The sequence below is a fragment of the Convolutriloba macropyga genome, chromosome 3 (assembly GCF_964194025.1).
Source record: "Convolutriloba macropyga chromosome 3, txConMacr16.3, whole genome shotgun sequence".
Lineage (NCBI taxonomy): Eukaryota > Metazoa > Xenacoelomorpha > Acoela > Convolutidae > Convolutriloba > Convolutriloba macropyga.
The window spans coordinates 20,536,819-20,560,709 of record NC_134470.1 but is presented as its reverse complement, the minus strand read 5'-3'; the positions used below and the strand labels follow the sequence as shown (position 1 = coordinate 20,560,709).

General features: G+C 37.3%; 1 protein-coding gene across 1 annotated transcript in view; it reads left to right on the top strand.

Moving 5' to 3' along the window:
• Positions 1 to 17,317: 17,317 nt before the first annotated feature.
• LOC142336043 (tubulin alpha-1A chain-like) overlaps positions 17,318 to 23,891 on the top strand; it is a 59,852-nt gene continuing 53,278 nt past the window's right edge. The window contains exons 1-2 of the mRNA XM_075384537.1: positions 17,318 to 17,472; positions 17,767 to 17,989. Of these exons, the coding sequence (XP_075240652.1) occupies positions 17,470 to 17,472; positions 17,767 to 17,989 (226 nt within the window). The 5' untranslated portion in view covers positions 17,318 to 17,469. The remainder of the gene's footprint in view (positions 17,473 to 17,766; positions 17,990 to 23,891) is intronic.

Genomic DNA, 23,891 nt, shown 5'->3' with positions numbered 1-23,891 from the left:
CTATTGAATCACCAATTGTTTAAGCCACGCTATCGGCTTTTCAAGCAGCCACACAATCAGCTGTTCAAATTTTATTTATCTACTTGTTTAAGCCACACAATCGGCTTTTCATTCAGCCACACAATCGGCTGTTCATACTATTGAATTACCTATTGTTTAAGCCACGCTATCGGCTTTTCAACCAGCCACACAATCAACTGTTCAAATTCTATTTATCTACCTATTATTTAAGCCACACAATCGGCTTTTCAGTCAGCGACGCAATCGGCTCTTCAAACTATATAATTACCTATTGTTTAAGCCACTCAATCGACTTTTCAACCAGCCACACTATCAGCTGTTCAAATTTTATTTATCTACTTATTGTTTAAGCCACACGATCGGCTTTTCAGTCAGCCACACAATCGGCTGTTCATATTATTGAATCACCTATTGTTTAAGCCACGCTATCGGCTTTTCAAGCAGCCACAAAATCAGCTGTTCAAATTTTATTTATCTACTTGTTTAAGCCACACAATCGGCTTTTCAGTCAGCCACACAATCGGCTGTTCATACTATTGAATTACCTATTGTTTAAGCCACGCTATCGGCTTTTCAACCAGCCACACAATCAGCTGTTCAAATTCTATTTATCTACCTATTGTTTCAGCCACACAATCGGTTTTTCAGTCAGCCACACAATCGGCTGTTCATACTATTGAATTACCTATTGTTTAAGCCACTCAATCGGCTTTTCAACCAGCCACACAATCGGCTGTTCAAATTCTATTTATCTACTTATTGTTTAAGCCACACAATCGGCTTTTCAGTCAGCCACACAATCGGCTGTTCAAACTATCGAATTACCTATTGTTTAAGCCACACCGTCGGCTTTTCAGCCAGCCACGCGATCGGCTGTTCAAATGCTAGTTCTTTTTTAATGCTATTATTTAATGCTATTTCTTTATGTTTAAGCCAGTTTATTTATTGTTTAGGTTCATGCTATTCTTCCACCAGATACACAGAATACTCAAATGAGCAAAAATTCAAAAGTGTAATATAACAGCTCAGTCAAAACTATGTTCACGGAGAGAGTTTTTAATTACTTTGAATCAGACAAAAATGGCATAACAAAAGCAAGTGTCAAAAAACTCAAACTACAGCTCAAAACTTCAAAATTACGTAATTCACAAAACTGTGCAACAACAAAAGCACACGCGACAAAGTTACAAATTTCAGGCGAGTAAACCTTTAATTCACATTCTCAGCGAGTAGCTTGATCTTCTTTATAAGATATTGGCTCAGAAACTCATAAGAACTGAGGTGAACCCCATCAGAGAAATCGCGACCAATGGCTTCCGCTAATTCTATATGTTTTTTCTTGTATTTGTTCAGCAGCCTACTATTCATTTTGCGGATTCCGTCAGGATTGTTCAACCGCGGAATAATATCTGCCGTCAACACTACAGTATTGTTCTGCTGGCAGTAACTGAACAAATCGCGGATTTCCGCTGTTAACTCTTTCAGGGACATATCAGCGGGTGTAAAGATATCCCTGGGGCAAATATCATTTCCCCCAATCATGATGACTAATACATCGTAACCTCTCAGCTCATTTGTGTAATTCCTCCAATTGCGGGCTCTCTCTCCGCCTTTGCCCAGGGCAACAACATTTTCGGGTAATTGGAGCCTTTGAACATGGCTGCCCCCGAAAATTCCAATCTTTTTCTCTGTAAAAGTGCTCATTTTTAGCTGAAACAGAATTGAACTTTTTTCTAAATTTGTTTATGCCCAGCTTTTCTATATACATAATATCAAAACCTAAGACAAGACAAGATTGAATATCATGGAGCTTTCGATACAAACAACCTTTCAAACAACATGAGTTGAAAATTGAAAAGTTTGGGTGACCTGTAAAAATGGTCAATAAATTAGCCCTCTTAAAAAACGTAGCCCACTCGTACCCACTTTTTATTTATACATACACACATAATATCAACACCTAAGACAAGACAAGATTGAATGTCATGGAGCTTTCGATACAAACAACCTTTCAAACAACATGAGTTGAAAATTGAAAAGTTTGGGTGACCTGTAAAAATGGTCAATAAATTAGCCCTCTTAAAAAACGTAGCCCACTCGTACCCACTTTTTATTTATACATACACACATAATATCAAGACCTAAGACAAGACAAGATTGAATGTCATGGAGCTTTCGATACAAACAAAACAACCTTTCAAACAACAACAGTTGAAAATTAAAAAGTTTGGGTGACATGTAAAAATGGTCAATAAATAAGCCCTCTTAAAAAACGTAGCCCACTCGTACCCACTTTTTATTTATACATACACACATAATATCAACACCTAAGACGACAAGATTGAATATCATGGAGCTTTCGATACAAACAACCTTTCAAACAACATGAGTTGAAAATTAAAAAGTTTGGGTGACCTGTGAAGATGGTCAATAAATTAACCCTCTCGAAAAACGTAGCCCACTCGTACCCAGCTTTTATATGTACAAACACATATAGTATACATGCATACAGACATACATAACTTCGAGCCCGATAAATGACCTGATAAAAAACCTATTTTTAAAAATAGTTGTTCGCAAACTTGAATATGAAAACCCAACTTTTTGCCCAGCCCAGCTATACCACAAATCCTCAAGCAAAAAAAGTCCTTGACTAGGATGAACAATTCAATTGAACAAGTCTTTGACTGCAATGAAATTCACTTTTTATGAAAACGCACAAAAATAATTTTTGAGCTCGAAATCTGACAACGTATTAAGTACTTTTTACTCAGACCAGCAAGATCAACAATTAATCCTCTATCAGAAGCTACTAAGACTTTGACACTCCTACGTAGACCCTCAGTTCCATTGAATAAGTCTTTGACTGCAATGAAATTCACTTTTCATGAAAACGCACAAAAATAATTTTTGAGCTCGAAATCTCACAACGTATTAAGTACTTTTTACTCTGACCAGCTAGATCAACAATTGGCCCTGTATCAGAACCTACTAGGACTATGACACTCCTACGTAGACCCTCAGTTCAATTGAACAAGTCCTTGACTGCACTGAAATTCACTTTTCATGAAAACGCAAAATAATTTTTGAGTTCGAAATCTGACAATGTATTAAGTACTTTTTACTCAGAACAGCTAGATCAACAATTAGTCCTCTATCACAACCTACGAGGACTTTGACACTCCTACGTAGACCCTCAGTTCCATTGAACAAGTCTTTGACTGCAATGAAATTCACTTTTCATGAAAACGCACAAAAATAATTTTTGAGCTCGAAATCTGACAACGTATTAAGTACTTTTTACTCAGAACAGCTAGACCAACAATTAGACCTGTATCAGAACCTACTAGGACTATGACACTCCTACGTAGACCCTCAGTTCCATTGAATAAGTCTTTGACTGCAATGAAATTCACTTTTCATGAAAACGCACAAAAATATTTTTTGAGCTCGAAATCTCACAACGTATTAAGTACTTGTTACTCAGACCAGCTAGATCAACAATTGGCCCTGTATCAGAACCTACTAGGACTATGACACTCCTACGTAGACCCTCAGTTCCATTGAACAAGTCTTTGACTGCAATGAAATTCACTTTTCATGAAAACGCACAAAAATAATTTTTGAGCTCGAAATCTGACAACGTATTAAGTACTTTTTACTCAGAACAGCTAGATCAACAATTAGCCCTCTATCAGAACCTACTAGGACTATGACACTCCTAGGTAGACCCTCAGTTCAATTGAACAAGTCCTTGACTGCACTGAAATTCACTTTTTAAGAAAACGCACAAAAATAATTTTTGAACTCGAAATCTGACAACGTATGAAGAACTTTTTACTCAGACCAGCTAGATCAACAATTAGCCCTCTATCAGAACCTACTAGGACTGTGAAACTCCTAAGTAGACCCTCAATTCAATTGAACAAGTCCTTGACTGCACTGAAATTCACTTTTTATGAAAACGTACAAAAATAATTTTTGAGCTCGAAATCTGACAACGTATTAAGTACTTTTTACTCAGACCAGCTAGATCAACAATTAGCCCTCTATCAGAACCTACAAGGACTATGACACTCTTACGTATAACCTCAATTGAATTGAACAAGTCCTTGACTGCACTGAAATTCACTTTTTATGAAATCGCACAAAAATAATTTTTGAGCTCAAAATCTGACAACGTATTAAGTACTTTTTACTCAGACCAGCTAGATCAACAATTAGCCCACTATCAGAACCTACTAGGACCATGACACTCCTAGGTAGACCCTCATTTCAATTGAACAAGTCCTTGACTGCACTGAAATTCAGTTTTCATGAAAACGCACAAAAATAATTTTTCAGCTCGAAATCTGACAACGTATCAATCACTTTTTTCTCAGACCAGCTAGACCAGCAATTAGCTCTTTTTCAGAAACTACTAGGACTATAACACTCTTAGGTAGAATGTCAAATTTTTAGAATAAGTCCTTAGCTGTAAAAACTGAAACTGTGCGCTGCACAGAAAACCAGACCAAAAAAAGCGGAAGCAAACAAAAAAAAGCGCAAAATTGAAAAACCAAGAAGAGCGCAAAGCTTCGGCGAACCTTCTTGCTTTGCAAGAACACATTCCCGCGATGTGGGAACACGGACCAAAAAACCGGTCCGAAAACCGCAGCTCTGCGGTGCAGAGCAAACCAGACCGAAAGAAAGCGACAGCTAGCCAAGCTAGCAAGCAAAGAAGCGGGAAGAACTCACCTGGCAGCAGAGACGACAGCAGAGAGAAGAGAAGACAAGACAAGCAAACAAACTCTGAAAAAATACTTTGTTAATATACATAAAAGAACATCAAAGACAACACACGAGACGCACGGCTACCCCACGCACCGACCACCCCCCCCCCCGGCGCCAAACCGCCACCCCCCCCAAAGGACCCCCCAAAACACAAACCGACCAACGCCAAATTTTGGCATGAGTTCTGGATCAATGCCATGGAACTCGGACAACTCTAAAAGTGAGATCTACATGTCAGTAAAATGGTCATCAATGTAGTGTTTCCCCTCCTCAGGGGTCAATTTGGGGTCAACTTTCCCGGTCAATTTCTCAAAAACGGCTGAACAAAAACAAACGCCCTTAATACTGTTTGTAGCACGGCTTGAGATACGCATCATATTAAAAAATGAGCCCAATTGGTGCACTCTAGAAGAAGTTATAGCAAAAAGAAGGTACCGTACCAAACAACCTTGGAGGAGAGGTACACCACCTCCAGAGCTAAAATTGAACATCTAAACATCATAAAACGCTATATAAAGTATACATATTCAGAATCTACGTTAGACGGGCTATTCAAAACAGTATTTTTTTCAATACAGTTCAAAGCTTCAAGGTGTCAACGGTGTCAACGGTGTCAACCGCTGGTGTCAAACGCTTCTAGAGGTAAAATCGAGGGCAAGTTCACTGGCCAATTTCTCTAAAACGGCCAAACAAAAATAAACGCCCTTAGTACAGTTTGTAGCACTGCTTGAGATACGCATCATATTAAAAAATGAGCCCGATCGGTACATTCTTCGAGGAGTTATAGCAATTATAAGGTACCGTACCAAATGACCGAAAAGCGTGGTGACCTGACTGCAGAGCTAAAATTTGACATGAAAATGTGTCAAACAAATTACAAATAATAGCTAGAAAGCTTTGTCATAATATAAGGAAGCTAACGAACCAATAAACAAGCTTTAAATTGATTTGTGACAGAGCTTCAAGGTGGTGTCGGATGGTGTCAACCGCTTCTGGGGCTAAAATCGAGGTCAAGTTTACTGGCCAATTTCTCTAAAACGGCCGAACAAAAACAAACCCCCTTAGTACAGTTTGTAGCACTGCTTGAGATACGCATCATATTAAAAAATGAGCCCAATCGGTGCACTCTAGTAGAAGTTATAGCAAAAATTAGGTACCCTGACAAATGACCAAAAAAGCGAGGTGACCTGCTTTCAGAGCCAAATTTGACTATCACCATTCAGTAAAACGCTATGGAAAATATATATGGGGATACTCCCCACTAACTGAGGATTCTAAAACACTAACATTTGTTGGGTAAATCGCGCGTTTTGTTGTACCGAAATTTGGGTCACCCAGAATAGCCCGAAAATTCGGCCTATTTCAAATTTGAACATTTATAACTTTTTGATTAGGCCGATTTGGGAAACCAACCAAACACTGCAACCAAGAGGGGTTCAGTGCCAAACAAATGGGACCACTCCCGTTGAATTTGGTTCAGTACTTTAGCAGATATTAACAAAATACTGTTCTGTACCCCAGTTTTTGGGCTAAAATCGAAGCCCAAGATCTCCGGAACCGACGTAAAACAACGTGCAACAGCGTTCCCGGCGTATTTGTGGGTGTAATTCTGGTCAACTTCCACGTTCTAGGTCACGGCAAACCTTCATGGTGAGGTGGGAAAAAATTTCCCACCTCACCATGAAGGTTATGATGTTTTGTGTGTTTTGACATAAAACAACATCAACAAAAATTTGATGAAATCGTGAAAAAAGAAAAATTGTTGAATTAATGCCATTGTTTGATACAATTAGCTTCAGCAACCTAAACAGTGCCTAGAAAACACAAAACGCACGCCCAAAAACTTGTTCAATTGCAAACAACACCACTTCACTCATTCATTTGGTCAAATGACCTATTTTGACTACCAAATATCAAGTTTCGCTAAAATAAACCTTCAAAACTAGTAAAAAAAGATACAATCTGTTTATAGTGATACTCCCCATTAACTGAGCAATCTAAAACACTATAATTTGTAATCTTGAATCAAAAAAATTCAACATTATGTCACCGCCGAATTGGCCGAAATTGGCCGAAAGTCGAGGTTCGGCGCCTACAGAGCAAAAAATGACCCACTCAACTCCATAAAACCAGATAAAAATGTGTATGAGGTTACTCCCCACTACAATACAAATCCAACAAACCAATACATGTAGGAATACTATGGTATTTTGAGGTACGCATATTTGGTGAACACCAATATCACCTGAAATGGTGACTTTTTTTTCAAATTTAGCAATCAATAATTTTTTTACCAGGCCGAATTAGGGTAGTACAATATAGGACCAATCAGACGATTACAATGCCAATACAATTAGACTATGTTGGTAGAATTCTGCTAAGCACTTGACTACTTATCATTAAAACAACAAATTGTACCTCTATAAATCTAAATCTGCAAGACTTCAAGAAATGGAAGCTACTTGAGGACCGTATGTCGTTACCGCTTCTATATTACTGTAATCCAAATTTCCAGTGATCTATTTTTTTGGTAGAGTACTTTGGGTGTTATTAGCAAATTGCTGAATTACACCCAACTTTTTTAGCTATTTTAAAAGCCCAAAATTGTCGAAAAACACGCTTGACGGCGTTTAATGGCACAACTGTCGTGTTTCTGGGGCTAATTCCAGTCTATCTTTGCGTTCCTGGTTGAGTCAAACCTTCTTGATGAGGTGGGAAAAAAATTCGCACCTCGCCATGAAGGCTATGATGTTTTGTGTGTTTGACACAAAACAACAGTCTCCGAAATTTGCCGAAATCATGAAAAAAGTAAATTGTTGAATTAACAGCAATCACTGGTATAGTTTGTTTCATGGACTAGAATATTGTATGAAAAACGCAAATAGCACGCAGAAGATCCTTTTCATTTACCAAAACACAACACAATTTGAACAAATTTGAACAAATTTGAAGATAGACATGTTATTCAGGAATCAACCTTAAATAACCGTTCGACAACAAATTTTCAGGACAAACACATTACACTACATGCATCAACAGCTTGCATGCTCTGTGAGGAGCGGTTTAGTTGTTTCTGATCTATCTAGAAAAGAAAACAATCTTCTCCTTGTATATAAAGACGTTTCGGAAGGAGAAATTGTGTTTCAAATAAAAAAAAATCGCTCATGGACGGGTACGTTTTTCTACGATGCCCATTGGAAAAGATAGAGACGTTTCCAAAAATTATTGTGGAGATACTCATCACTGAATGGGGAAAAATTTATTACTTTATCTGAAGCATAGACTTGACAACTCTACTATATCACCTCCATCACGGACAAAATCGTGTAAGTCTGGAATTCGGGAATTGAATTATCATTCCTTAAAAATATTCTCCTCATCACAAATTGAGGAAATGTAAAGATTGGAAGCCTGCCAATCAGAAATGAAAGGCAGCTAGGTTGTTAGTTCAACTCGGGCTCCGTAGGTTACAACTCGGGCTTCGTATGTTGGTCAGACATGAACTCAATCATAATTATTTTTTTCGGCCTTAAAGCCTTTTTTTCGTTATCGTCAAACAAAAACTTTTTTCTCTGAGTTAAACTGGCACTGATAGGGCATCGTTATGACAAAAATAAGACAAATCGAAATCTTGAGAAATCACGCAAAATCTCGTCAAGATCCTGTCAAGATCTTGGAAATGCTGCTGTGAGCTCGAAAAAAAAATGTTTTTTTTTTCTAAGTTTTGACTGTTATGCAGGGCAATCGAACCAAAATTTTGTCTTTCTGAAAATTTCTGGGATGTAAAAGAAGCATTTGTAAACAAAAGTAAAACTTGGAAAACCACGAAAGTTCCTGCCAATTTCCTGGAAACCCTCGTGTGGTTATTGAAGAATCCAAGATCTTGCGTGGACTTGGAAATGGTATCGTGGAAATCCAAGATCTTGCGTGGACTTGGCGTGGATGTCGTGGGTTCGAGCACTGGGTTACCTCAGAAAGTCAAAGGGTCTAAGATTAGGGTTCAAGTAGCATTTTTGTGCGAAACCATATACGGTGCATAGTGTTGAATTTTTAAGAAAACTGTAGGAGTGTTTACGAGATAATGTTTCTTGTCTATTGGTTTTTGTTACTAATTGAATTGACAATCTCATGCTTGGCCGGAAAACGTCAACGTTAACGGGTTAAAACTAATTCATATTGTGTTGGTGGTAGACATTATAGTGGTACTAATGTAATAAGAGGAGCTATTACTTCAAAAGGTACTAAAATGTTAAAGGGTAATTGTGTTGAGTGTAAGAGGAATAAGTCAATGACAGTATCTGATGCGACAATAGAAGCCGAGGGATTGAAAGATTTCTTTAAAAGTGTTGGTAAAGTTACGGTCAACTTCGGAAAGAAAAATGCTAATAATCCGGTAAGAGCATTAGAAAGAGCAATTAAAATAGGAGGTGCGGCTGCAAGTAGAAACCCTAGAGCTGCTTTATCAGCCACACCTGATTTATTTAAATTTGCAACTACTGGTGAAGATATAAAAATAGTACAAAAAGGAAGAGGGCTATACTTAGGTACAAAGATAAGATAGTTTTATTATATTAGAGTTTAAAAATAATTACATTATAGTTTAATTATTAGAGTTTAAATATAACTATGGGTATAACTATGACTATGATTATGACTAGATATATATCTAGTGGTAAATATTAATACTAATATTAATATTACTAAAGACATTATTTTAACTAAACACCAATAACTTCAGTTTAAAAAGGCAGGCAGGGCAATCGAACCAAATTTTTGTCTTTCTGAAAATTTCTGGGATGTAAAAGAAGCATTTGTAAACAAAAGTAAAACTTGGAAAACCACGAAAGTTCCTGCCAATTTCCTGGAAACCCTCGTGTGGTTATTGAAGAATCCAAGATCTTGCGTGGACTTGGAAATGGTATCGTGGAAATCCAAGATCTTGCGTGGACTTGGCGTGGATGTCGTGGGTTCGAGCACTGGGTGAAAGTCAAAGGGCCTAAGGTTAGGGTTCAAGTAGCATTTTTGTGCGAAACCATATACGGTGCATAGTGTTGAATTTTTGTGTTGCATAGTGTAGAAAACTGTAGGAGCATAGTGGTGCATAGTGTTGCATAGTGTAGAAAACTGTAGGAGTGTTTACGAGATAATGTTTCTTGTCTATTGGTTTTTGTTACTAATTGAATCGACAATCTCATGCTTGGCCAGAAAACGTCAACGTTAACGGGTTTCCAGCTCAACTAATTAAAAAACTTACTATTCTCTTTCTTCCGGCTGAGATCATTGGAAAAGTTGACACTCCCCAGTTTCCTACCAAGATTACCGGGAAAAAAAGTTCCCGGGTTTCCCACAAAGAAAACCGGTCAAAAATTAAATCCCGGGTTTCCCACCAAGATTACAGAGAAATTATGGTATTCCCGGGTTTCCCGCCAAGATTACCGAGAAATTATAAGATTCCCGGGTTTCCCACCAAGATTGCCGAGAAATTATAAGATTCCCGGCTTTCCCCGCAGGGTTTCCGGGAATGGGATCACTGGGATATCATAAAAAAACTGGCGTCAGATTCTAAGATACTAAAAAAATAAACTCATAAAAATAAATATCAGTTGCTTGATACTGATAAATTATCAGATCAACAAAATGTTAACGAAACTGCATCAGATGAGACAGCATATCTTTCCCAACGGGATTCAATATACGCTTAAAGTCAATTAAACGTAGACCTGAAAACGGCGCGCCATTGCAATTTTAATATTATTAGTGGCGAATGCACAGGCACATGTGGCTTCAATACTGGGTTTCATGGCCTTACTGACATGCCAGCTTTATTCAAAAAAAGATGGACTAAACCCAAGTTAGACTTTAAACACATATTGTCTGAGAAAAAAAATATTGTCAGTCGAGGATTGCAACAGGATCATTTAAAACTAGTCCAACGAGTCTTGAAAAAACTCAATGACTAAAACGGTAGGATTAACTTAAGTAAATGTCACTTTGCCAAAACCGAAACAAAAATGTTGGCGTACAAAATCAGCCAATCCGGTATTTCCCACTAAAAGTCAAAAACGTCAAAAGCAATTCTAAATCTTCCAGCATCAAAAAATTTAATATAACTTCGTTCTTTCTTAGGATCAGTGCACTATTTTAGAGAAATCATATCAAATCTGTCACAATTATCCACTCTGCCCTATCTTTTAAAAGATCACAAATTTTGCTTGGAGGAATGAATGAAAAAACATTTCCAACACATTAAAACCGTTTAAATCGTTCCAACTCATTATAGTCCGCTCTTGGAAACCCGTATTAATTGCGATGCATCTCGCGCAGGTTTAGATGCTGCATTTGAACTATGATCACCAACAGGCTGATATAAAATAACGTACGCATCTCGTTTCAATAACACTAACGAGAGACGATATAGCGTCAACAATTCAGAAGTGATAGAAGTAATTTGATCTGCCGAATACTTTAATTATTATCTATTCTGAAAATCTTTCCATGTCATTAGTGATCAGAGAGCATTACTATCCATTATGAAAGAACGCAGATCTGATAAATTATATATTAGTCGTCTCACACGTTGGGTATATCGATTTTAACCTTTCGATTTTAACAATGAAGCCATACCAGGTGCTTAAATTTTACTGGTATATTACATTTCTCGCCAACCAAATCAAATAGCAAAACTTACAAATTGAAATTATTAGGAATTTGCGGTTGCAACAAATATCCTGATTCGTGACGCACTTGCAGCTATTTATATAAGTTACGCACAAACATTTTTCAATTAAAGCACAATAACGCGGTAAACACTACACATTCTATGCGTACCACTAATACCCAGCAAACACACAATTCCAAAATGCCTTACACTGTCGCACTACTCAGTTGCTCAATTCTCACTCTGCAAACGCATCCCGCAATTGCATCAGCCCGAACTCCATGTGGAAATGTAGGAGAGTGACTTTCCAATCTACACCGAAATCTGAAGTCAAAACAACCAGATCATCCAATTAAGGACCAGCGACACCTAATGTGGAACTGTTCTATAAAAAATAACCTCACGAAGCTGTTCAAAAAAGTTTTCTGGTAGTCCTTACAGCCGAGGACGCTGTACTAAAAGAGGTTCGAGACTCCATATTGCAGAATGACGGACAATAACGTAAGGACGTCAATGCTTAAATGCATTTGTACTGGCGCGATCTCCACGTTCGGCCAGGGTTAGTCTGTATTGACGAATGAGTGGCGATTCCAAACGCAATTCAAGATGCTGTACTGGAGTCCCCCGACCTCAGAAATCCTGGGAGTTGAGTTGAATCTCCCTTGGCCAATACGCCTTTTGGCCGTATATGCACAGAGAAATTCTCAAAAAATCGGCCAATTGAAAACCTTGTAATGATATAGGCAGCAACCTGAAATCAGTAATACAGGCATCTAAATGGGAAACTCAAAAGAGTTGTTCCAAACCAAATGGAGAAAACCAAATAGATTTTGACGGACCAATTACAACAGAAAAAGATCAAAATCGACCGCTTAGAATTACAGTAGAATTATTCTATAAAACAAACGGACCGAACGTTGTAATCTTTTTATATTAATATATCCAAACCCATAGGAAATAACGTTAAAAATATTTGCGACCAAAATGAATTTAACATAATAATAATAATATCTGCAAATGATCACCGAGCCATCGGATTAGTAGAGCGTTTCATACAAATTAATATCAGACGCTTAAGTTGTAAGAAAGCAGGTAGAAACAACAGACTTACTATAAAAGAATCAGTAAATAGAAAATCAATAGCGTATCAACTACGCTATTGTAAACAAAAGACAACAAACGTAACACCTTTCCAGGCACATTTCGGTAGAAAGCCAAAGAGACCACTTTTTATTGTAAATACAAATTCAAACTCAACAAATCTAACATTTGAACAAATATTAAATCACTACTTAGACGCCATCACTTTTCCAGTTGAAGACTACATAGACGATAACGGTTGGTGTTCGGGTGAAGGAAAAGACATAATGACCGAAAAAGCAAAGAAAAAAGCGCAGATTGATGCGGTCGACGATACAACAGCGACCAAATTAAATCAGTGTCACGATTCATCCTCACCCCAATTTTACGAATCTTATCCCTCTGTCCGAAAACTCACTTGAACTCAGATTTGCTAAAAAGGTGACCAAGCGCTCGAAGAAGGATCTTAGAGGTTTCTGAGACAGTATCGCAACCGACAGTTTAATACTCCGCACATCTCTCACTACAAAAGGGATACAAGGGCCCGGTGTTCCTAAAGATCACGTTAGCAACTACAATATTGCAATATTCGGCCTCAAAACCGAACGCAATCCACCACAACAGAAATTTGCATAACGTCGACCTCTTCCATATAAAAAGACTGCGGAAGAGAAAATTGCGGATCAATCAACAGAACTAAAGGTAAGGTATAGGGGGACAAAAAAGCCAGGCATCGAAACAATGACAAAATTTTGACCATGTCGTCAACAAAGAGCAACATTTCCAAAGCGATGACGTCAAAAACGCACACAGAATCGCACCCACTCGTCACCCGAGTGAGAAGTACAACAACTTCAAGTACATCTGCAGTTTCTTCGATCATTACACCGTCAATATGAACGGACAAACGAAAGAGAAGAGCAACAATCTACTATGTCGGTTTCATCGGTAAGCGGGTCAGATCAGTTCCAGCCCCAAAGAGACCACGCACCAAAAATCCGGTGATTGCGACAATAATACAAGATGAATCTACGCAACCATCACCCCAACAGTCTAACTTCGAACATCAAGTAGTTAGCCCACCTGACCCAGGAATACGCCCTCAACCAAATTCACCTCCGGAATAAGATTATTCGGAGTATGAGCGTAAAATCAGCATGTCCGTGTTTGATGCGGAAAATCAAATTTAATGAAACTCATATCCCACAAACAAATAAACGTTAAAATTAGTTCTTTAAGTAATCTTTCATTTCTGATGATACAATTTCAATTCATTTGTTATTTGTTGAAATTGTCACTCATTTCTGACACCTTTCCTGTCATTCGCTGTTCAAAAATTTTTTCAAGTTACACATGCGCTACTTGCCAACATAAACTAAGTATTTTGAAAACGGACTGCTGTTGAACACTACAACTGATTGTTTTCGTTTCTCGCGTTTGTTACCGTTTAATCAATTTCTCAACAATGTAATATCTTACCACAAGTTATATATGATAACCAGCAAAAATTTTGTTTAATATATAACATCTAGCTAAATTGTTTATATAGTTCTAATTTGAACTCAGCTCTTGCACTCAGTTTTGTCGAGGCAGTGGATATGTGATTTATATCAATTGAAATATGTACTGAGTCTATTGACTTCCATCTTGCAGTTATAATATATTGATGACTTCCATTATTTCGCTCAATGATATTTCACATCCGTCTAAAAGAAGTTTGTTCAACTTGTTCATCTCACCCACTTCCATCACTCTTAATTAATTTTGTTTTTATCATTTCATTATTCGAATTTAGTTGTTCTTTCAACCAGGTAGTTTTGATTTCGAAGTAATTTTACTAGTGGAAACCCAGCTGTTTTTCCATGCTATAAACTCAGATTGGAATTGTGTCAGACTGCCACTTCTCTTAATATAATCTAATAACTCAAGCCTCAGACTTAACTACGGATTTGTGCTGCGAATCCAACTTACTAATTCCAACAAGCATTTGCAATACAAGTGCTAATCTATCGAAAGATATATCACAAAGTGTTTTGCTACTCCACCTCATTGCTGTCGAAAAGGAAGCCAACGGAGATCCAACGTCAAAACATATTTATCAACTTCAGTGCTGTTACCCTTAAATTTTTATTGTTTTTATGAACAATGATCTGCTTCTTCTACATTTCTGTGGATATGAAGATACCGCGTATGCGAGAAGAGTTCTTATCTTTTTTTTCAATAACCTATTTACTAACCTAAATTTGCAAATCACGGAAAAATATTTGGACTGAGTAATGGAGAAATAAGTATGAAAAGATTAAGCTGTGTACGAAAATGTTCTTTGCTGTTACCAACCACACGTAATCGCTTTTCCTAAATATCTCCTATACAAAATGAGAGGGTATTTTCTTTTCCCTCAACCTTTCATCGTGTTCCCTCTCCAACGTGCGTTTCGGGGTGTAAAGTTATATTCCCGCGAAGCTGGGAGAGGGGAGCCTCAATAAAATCGATTTTTGTAATGAAACGCATCAGCTCTATAGCCAGTGTTGCAACGTCTTTCTTAACAAAAAAACATAGCAGCACAAATCTTGAATTACAATTCAAAGAACTGAGTGACAAACTTGAAAACATCTCAATTGACTAACGGGAGAATAGGAGAACACAAGCCAAACAAAAATTTAAATATTTTGAGAATGATCAAAACAAATTTGAATTTTAATTACTCTGGATGTTAAAATAATGAGAACCAATAATTAATTTACAGATAATCGAAAAACAAAACGTAAAAGTTTATTTCACAGTTGTTTTTCCGGACACAAACTACATACATAAACGAAAATATAAGCATGAGCAAAACAGGACAGAAACTCATCCGATCAGAGAAAAATCATGCAAAATTACAAAAAAGTTAGAAAAATCTTAGAATATTTTTTCAAAATAGTTTCTGTAAAGCTGACTGACCGCTATTCAGACTACAGCTTTAAACAATCCAAGTTTAACAAAGTTTTGTTGCCCCCTTAAACTAAAAGAAACTTAAAAAGAACAAAAATTTCCCAAAAATTTTGGTAAAATGTGTTAAGAAGTTGAAAATTGTGATGCTGGTATCCTTTAAAATGTCATCAAAAAGTTGTTCACAAGCCCAAAGTTTACCATAAAAAACTATTTACTTTTTCATTAACATTGGCAAAAAAAATTTTGTGTTGATAAAATTAATCCAGTAACCCCTTTTCAGACCTTAAAAATGTTTTTTTTTGCATATACAATTGAAAGCAAAGAAAAAAATGATTTAAAAAATGTTAGAAAAATTGTTTGACTCTCGTTCTAAAGTTGGCATGAACAGCAAACAGAAGCCAAAAACCTTAGCAAAAAATACATATCCTTTTATATAATAGCCATAGAAACTGTTATCGGCCTTTGAAATAACGAAATTATCAGCAGAAAAACAAATTTAATGTTCTTGATAAACAAATTATCTTTAAGAGCAAAACGGCCCTTTTCACCGCGAACAAAGACGTCACCAGCAACTTCCATACATCAAGCACCTAAAAGGCTACTATAGCTAGCTGAGGTCCTCTTTTGTAACCTAATGCCCGTCGAGTTTTACCTGTTTATCCTGTTTCAAAAGCTCATGAAAATGGTGGGAAAACATTGTCCAAGAGAAAGACAATGCAGCAATATAATCCAAATTCTTTGGGTTGTAGAAAAGAAAGAACACCAAAACAATCCAAATTTTTTAGATTGTATGAAACGGGCTAAATCAACATGAATAAACTAGCGCTAATGAAAGAATACCCCAGATTAAAACTAATGAATAAAATTATTATAACTAATGCAGAAGTGACAGAAAATGATGCATTTATAATTTGAAATTTATGTTTTTCAATTCAAACGACAAATTATCCATTATTTTGTTATTGGGGTAATCTTAAGCACATTGTGTTAAAGTGTGCCAATAGAAGGTGTTTTTCAGCTTTCAATTGCTGAAATTTTTTTACAACCTTCCGGAGCTGTCTTTGGACTAACACTGTACTCCGAGAGTCACAAATTTATTTTAAAAAATGTGATGACTTTATGAATTTAATGGAACTGCTGAATTTGATTAAGAAAGAAAATTTTTATTTATAAGATTTTTGCATAAAAACCCATTTCTTATTATAAAAACTGTCATTGCAACACTATGGTATTAGAGAGATGAGATCCCAAAAAATTCGGAGTGCATGTTTGATGAACTCGGACTTTCAATTATAGAAATTTATTCCCAAAGTAAACAGCAGGGAGTGAAAGCAGCACGTACTTATTATTATATTATTTTGTTTGAATGATTTGAATTATTTTTTGTTTCAGGTATATTTAACCGTATGGTTATAATTTTAATTTACTTGTTGCAAAAAAAAGAAGAAACTTTTTTGAATAAAAAGAATAGCTTCCTTTCTATTGCAAGGCTTCATTTTGATTTGATCTTGATGTCACAAGTATTCGTTTTATTTCAACAAGTTATGCGGATTCTTTACCCCCCCCCCCCCCCCCAATAAGTACGTCAAGCCCTGGTAGAGAATATATTCGCCCCTATATAGCAAATCGGATCTTTTGCGTTCTATTTTAAACCCCAGCTACAGAAGTATGGGCTACTTTGCTATGACGGTAGTCGTAGACGGCATCTAGTTGTATAAAACACTATTGAGGGGGGGGGGGATACAACAAAGGTATGCAACAAAACTGATGTTTTCCGCCTTCACAAATGGAGAGAAATTATACAAAACTTTCTCAAAGAAGTCACTTCATGCAAGACTCAGCGTGAAATAATTTCACGCCGAAAGTCACATTTTCCCAATTTTAAGCTGCGTGACTTTTGAATTTGTTCATCATTAACTTCTTTTTCAAGCAATATATCGGCAGCGAAAAGACAAGTGCTGTTGTCATTAGGAATAACTTCAATCTAACAGAACTACTTCAAGATGGTTAGTTTACAAATCTATCGGTGTTCAGATCTCCCTCCCGGCTCAAAAGTCGCGAGCTATTTGCCCCCCCCCCCAAAAAAAAAGGTGGTGAAGTTCGCAAAAAAGAATAGGGTCAACTTCTTTTTGACTCTTTTGAGGCATTGATCAAAAACAGTCCTTCCCATTACCGTTATACGACATGTTATAGGTGGGGGTAAAAATTAAAAGACCACCAATTAAGCTTTGGAGGGGGGAGGGGGTGGTGCTAAATGGGAAAGGACCAACGGATGGGTATAAGAGGAGTTTTGTGTTCAGCGTGAGTGTATTTCGATTCACATTGGGCAAGCCGGATGTCAGATTGGAAATGCATGCTGGGAACTGTACTGTCTGGAACACGGGATCCAACCAGATGGCCAGATGCCAAGTGACAAGACCATTGGGGGAGGGGACGATTCCTTCAACACCTTCTTCAGTGAGACAGGTGCTGGCAAGCATGTCCCTAGAGCTGTCTTCATCGATTTGGAGCCAACTGTGATAGGTATGCAAAACCTAATCAAAGATAGCAAGGTTTGTTACCTCCCGTAAATGAAATAAACATTTCCCCGACATTTGAACCAAATTTATTCCGAGTTTTTGTAAAAGTCAATAATTTTGGCGAACGTCTTGGGAGGACTTGTCAATACGACGCAGAGGTATACCCCAAAACTTCCGCCTTAGTAAAATTGGCTCGAAAATTAGATACATACAATGAACGAAATTAGGAGACACCCTTTGAATCTTACTTTTCGAAAAAAGGGTTCCGCCAATTTTGCGAAATAAAAGAACATTCGGTGCAAAAAGTAGGTAACAAATCTTGTAGCACGTTTCCGCTCAATTTAGGTATCTATTATTCGCGCGCATTTTAGGCATGCAATAGGCACTTTAATAAAGATTTAATTGAAGCTTTCAAAGCTTTAAAGTGCTTTAAATACATGCAACCACAAAAACTGATTTTTTTTCCCGAAAAATTCCTCGCACATCAAAGGCTTTGTATATCAATGTGTGACTGGCCAATTTTAATAAGTAGTAATAAATAGTACTAATAAGTAGTAATAAAGTACTATAAGTAGTAATAAAGTAGTAATAAAGTACTACTAGTAGTAATAAGTTAGGCTTAATTAAATAAGTAGTAATTAAGTTAGGCTTAATTGCGGATTATATGCGAAATCGAGCTACATTGCGTGCGAAAAATCGATACATAAATGGAGCAGATGCGTGATACAAGCCGTGCGAAAAATACGTTATAAAGTTTGTACTTGTACTTCGCGGCTAGGATTAGGACACTTTTGCGAACACGGGATTCTAATTTCCCTTCCATTTTGCCGGTTTCTTCTATAGTAGCTGTTTTCCGCAATATTGTTCCACTTTCAATGTATTAACATAGTAAAAACGAACACGAGATACACGCATCGGGCATATCCGCCCGTGATGATTTGGGTATACCTCTGCGTCGTAATGGTTGGGCAAACAAAAACAATAATGGAATTGCCCTTTTAATCTTGAGGCTCTTTTTCAACAATACCCGTAATTCAAACGTGCTCTAAACCAAAGTAGTTCCAAATTTTAAAAATATCCTATTGAGTGTTTGGGTCTTTCCAATATAGACACCCCATGAAATTTTAGCCCACCATGATGGTATGTTTATCATGATTGGGGAGAGGGGGCTTTTTGTTATCTGACCACTAAGCCTGGGTCTATAATCGGAAAGACCCGAGTGTTTTCGATAACAATGTTTATGTTTTATCGAGGAAATGTCTCAGAACCAGTTAGACTATACCTTTGTCACAAAAAGTCTGGTTCAAATTAGAAAAATGGGAAACGGCGAAAAGGATTCTTGCACCTCTACTTCTGTGATGAACTCGGTGTTACCCTCGCACTTCAGGGGCAACAGAATAGATCTCATTGTTAAATGAAAATATTTGTGCACCATCAAAAACTGTTAGACTGAAATACCCTGTCGGTGTAGCGTTTTTAATGCCCCAATTACAAATTGTGTTGTGATATAGCAAATTACTATGTAAAAAATAGCGCGTGCGCTTGCGGGCGGAAAAATTATATGCCCAATAACAGAATGAATCGGGACAGAAGAATAGATCTGGACTATAAACGTTAATTTTCCCATCTCTAACTTTAAGTTTAATAATTTCGGACAGAAAGCCCAACCCTAGCCTAAAAAGAGTGGCATTCAAAGGAAGAACTGATTGGAATGTGATAATCAGTTTTTGCACAAAAATTTTTCGCAAAAAAATTTGAAAAACCATCATTTTGGAAGTTTTTGATTGCTTTCGGGGGTCTTTCTCATTATAGCACCCCCCCATGAAATTATAGCCCCCCATTATGGTATAATTACCATGTTTTTTTTGGGGGGGGGCTATAGGTTATCTGACCACTAAGCTGGGGGGGCTATAATGGGAAAGACCCGCTTTCGGTAACCAATTATCATGTGAAAAATTATTGCTCGGGAAAATTACGCTAAAAAAAGAATGATTACTTAGATTCGTCAGGAAAAATGATTAGATTTGATAGAGTCACAAAGAAAGCTTTCCTTAGGTATTTAAATTTGGTATAACTTCTCTATTTTTTTTTTGGGGGGGGGGTGTCCAAGCGTCCAAGCATATAAGCTCATAAGTAATGTCTCAAAAATCGGACTGATCAAGTTGATTGACCTCCTCAACCAGCCGACCTAAGGTAGTGCTCACATTCTCAAGCTGGATGTATAAGCTGCTTTACTGACTTGCACTTGAAGAAGGAGATATACAGAGGACTGACATTTCCTGTGGAGAAAAAACAAATATGGAAAATTATTTTTGCAAAGAATTCAAAATGGAATTACTCAAATGCAAGCATGATTAGTCTAAGCTTGGAGTTATGAGTACCGTAGATCGATCAAATCACTTGACCAGTCATGAACATCCGTCTGATGCTGCTAAAAGGGCATGTCTGCTGAGTTTCTCTTTTCAAGCAGATTTCTGAAGGGGTCCTTTTTAATTGCTCTTGAACGAAGTTCATAGCAATTATTGTAAACGTGTGTGTTTTTTTTATGCAAATTTTTTGCTCGACAATTTTGCGCTTTTCTTCTAGAGCATTCTTTGACTTCTCAAGTGACTTTTTCACGCTTTCGTTCTTCATTTTTGAGTGATCTCTATTGCTCCGAAGTAAAGCGTGTTGCTAATATTAAATCGGTTGCAGAATAGCAGAATAGCAGCGTTAAGTGATGCGTAGCAGAGTTGTTAGTGCGTTTGGTTGTGTTTGCACTCATAAAGAAAAATTGTACCCATTGTTTGCACCGATAAAAAAAATTTTTGGATCTTTTCCGTTTGTGCCCCCCCAGTACGTTATGCTCCTCCCAGTTACAGAGCACGTGTCATTACATAGTAAATCATTATGTAAAAATATTGCACGTGCCTCTGGGGGTTGCAAATAATATGCACCCACTAAGCTGGGGGGGGGGCACAAACGGAAAAGATCCAAATTTTTCTTATAAAAAAATTGATCTAGGCTGTGATGCGTAGCGCAGAAAAGTAGAGTTGAGTTATCCAAAGCGCAGTGGTTCGAATCCCGTCAGTGGTTCGAATCCCGGCGGGGGGAAAGTTTGGTTGTGGTTCGAATCCCGGCGTTGGTTTTGGTTTGAATCCCTGCGGGGGAAAGGTTTTTTGCACCCATAGAGAAAAATTATTCTAGACTACAGCCTCTGAATTAAAATGCCCCACCTGTCGTTCAAGAGCAATTCTTCCGACATTTGGCTTATCTTTCAACTAAAACTGACGTCACCGACAATACCAAAATTGTAAACAATACCAAATCCGAAGACGATAACGTACTGTAGTTAGCATCTGCATACAAGTCAAGTTAGCATCTGCAAACAAGTCACGTCAAAAACCAAGTCTGATCCTATTCATTATTATAAACATAGTTCTTATCAGAGAATTTTGTTGATATTCGGATCTTTTCCGTTTGTGCCCCCCCCCCAGTACGTTATGCCCCCCCCCCGTTACAGAGCAATTGCCATTACAAAGTTACAAAGTATATCATTATGTAAAAAATATTGGCACCTGAGTCTGGGGGTTGCAAATAATATGCGCCCACTAAGCTGGGGGGGGGGGGGGCAGAAACGGAAAAGATCCGTGATATTCAATCTGCAATTTTTTTGTCTCATACTAGCTTATATAGCACTTATTGCAGCATTACTGATTTTTACGAGCTTCAAGAGGCCCAGCGTCTTCAAACAATTTTTTTGTACAGCCTTTCTGTGCCTAAAGGCAGAACCTTTTTAATAGCCACCGTCAGCCTCTCAGCGGCTATTATTTAGGCGCGTTCCTTTTCATAAATTCGCTTTGCTTTTGATCACGTTTTTGTTTTGGCAAAAATCTCGGTTTTTATGGTTATTTTGATCTACTTTACCTAATGTTTCGACTAAATAGATTTAAAATTTTTTCACGTATTGATTTACGTAATGTAGTAAATACGTCAAAGTCAAATGAGCAAAATTAAAAGAAACTCGATAAACATATGAAACCTGATCATTAAGTCTTAAATGCATTAAGTTATCAAAACTCATTGAAGCGATTGCTAGCTGGCATTAGTATATGCTTGAAGGCCTTCAGTTTAGAAGCTGAATTAATTGTAATTTTAGAATCTAAACAAGTACACAGAATTTACACACCTAACAAGAACACTTTGATACTTGGAAAAATAAGGTCAATTTCAATCTCTTATTTTTATTCATTTCTGTTTCAATTCTAATGTGCGTCAAGCGTGTCAACGGCAGCTATTTTCCCGCAATTTGACGGCTATGCTTAACAAATAACGGGTTGAAGAGAGCAATCGAATCGATCAAATAGTTGATGGAGGCAGCGTTTGGTGTTCGGTATCTTATTGTTCTGCATTGTATAACGAACCAGAGAGAGAGAGAGAGAGAGAGAGAGAGAGAGGGAGGGAGAGAGAGAGATAGATAGATAGATAGATAGATAGATAGATATATATAGAGAGAGAGAAAGAGAGAGAGAAAGAAAGAGAAAGAAAGAAATGGGCATCATCATCAACCAATTGTTTGTGTTGGAAGTGTACCGTTCGTGGACTGAAAGATTTTTAAATAGCCGCACAGCGATAGCTGGGGCTATTATTGGCCATCTCTTGTTTTTTTTACAATTCAAAGAATTTGAAATTGCATTGGGGCGCTGCCTTTTTTCAAAGATATGTTCACACATTTTCATAATTTTTTTGAAGTCAGATTAGAGTAGCCATTTTGGTCACGCCAAAACAAGAAGTGGAGCGACAAAGCGAGTGGTTTTGCAGTAAGAAATTTTTTCACTCTAATTTTTAAGTAGAGTGAGAAAACGGTGTTTGAACAAAAGTTCGCCTTCTCGCTAGTGGTTTTTTGTTCACATGCGGCAATTTGACTTAATTTTCACTATTTTTTTTTTCAATTTTTCGAATCGGATTTTTAAATGGTTTTCCCAATCCATTCATAGTCCATTCTAGGTCTAGTTTTCTGTTTATTCAATGAAATTTTTTGAATTGTACGTCAGGACTTGTTCCGCTATGTTTTTTTTATTTCGTCGACGCGATTTTTGTTACGACCATATGACGTCACAACCACTTCAGACCTGCTTTGTGTTCATTCATTCATGCAATTTCAACTAAAGTGCGTGCGTGACGTCATTTTTCGCTCTTAGTGGAGCGAGTTTTTTGTTCATTTGCGTGATTAAATTTTTGGTCACACTTGACTTACCTCACTCACAAAAATGACTTCCTCACTTTGAAATTGACTTTTATTTACTTTAGTTCAAGGAGACAAGGTAAAGTGGGTGTGTGTCACTCTAAATAAACTAAATAAAGGTTATTAGAGAGCAGCTAGTAGGAGCAGCAAAAACTTATACAGATTTTTAATCAAAATATAACATATCAGCCTTCAATAAAAAGACTGAGTTTTTGGGTCTTTCCCATTATAGCCGCCCCATGAAATTATACCCCCAATTTTTGTATAATTAGCATGTTTGGGTGGGGGGGGGGTGGGCTATAGGTTATCTGACCACTAAGCTGGGGAGGGAGGCTATAATCGGAAAGATCCGAATTTTTTGGTCTGTCTTTTTTTATTTTTTTGAGACTGCAGATCTACGAGGCTATTGCGGCTATTTTCTGGCAATCTGCCTGCTATGTTTAATGATATGGTTACTGTTTGTTTCCTGAGCTGGTTCTTCTGCCATGATCTGGTCAGGAAATGGTACAGAAATTGTTGGAGTAGAGAAGGAACTTCGTGGGACCATTAATATTCGACTAAATTTTTTAAAGCAGCTTAAACTTAACTAAATAAAAAAATACTAGGTAAACGCTCGACAAGACAAGTATGCCTCCAAAAGGGAGTAGATGGTGCGTAGGGTTAAGTTGTCTGATGTACAAGA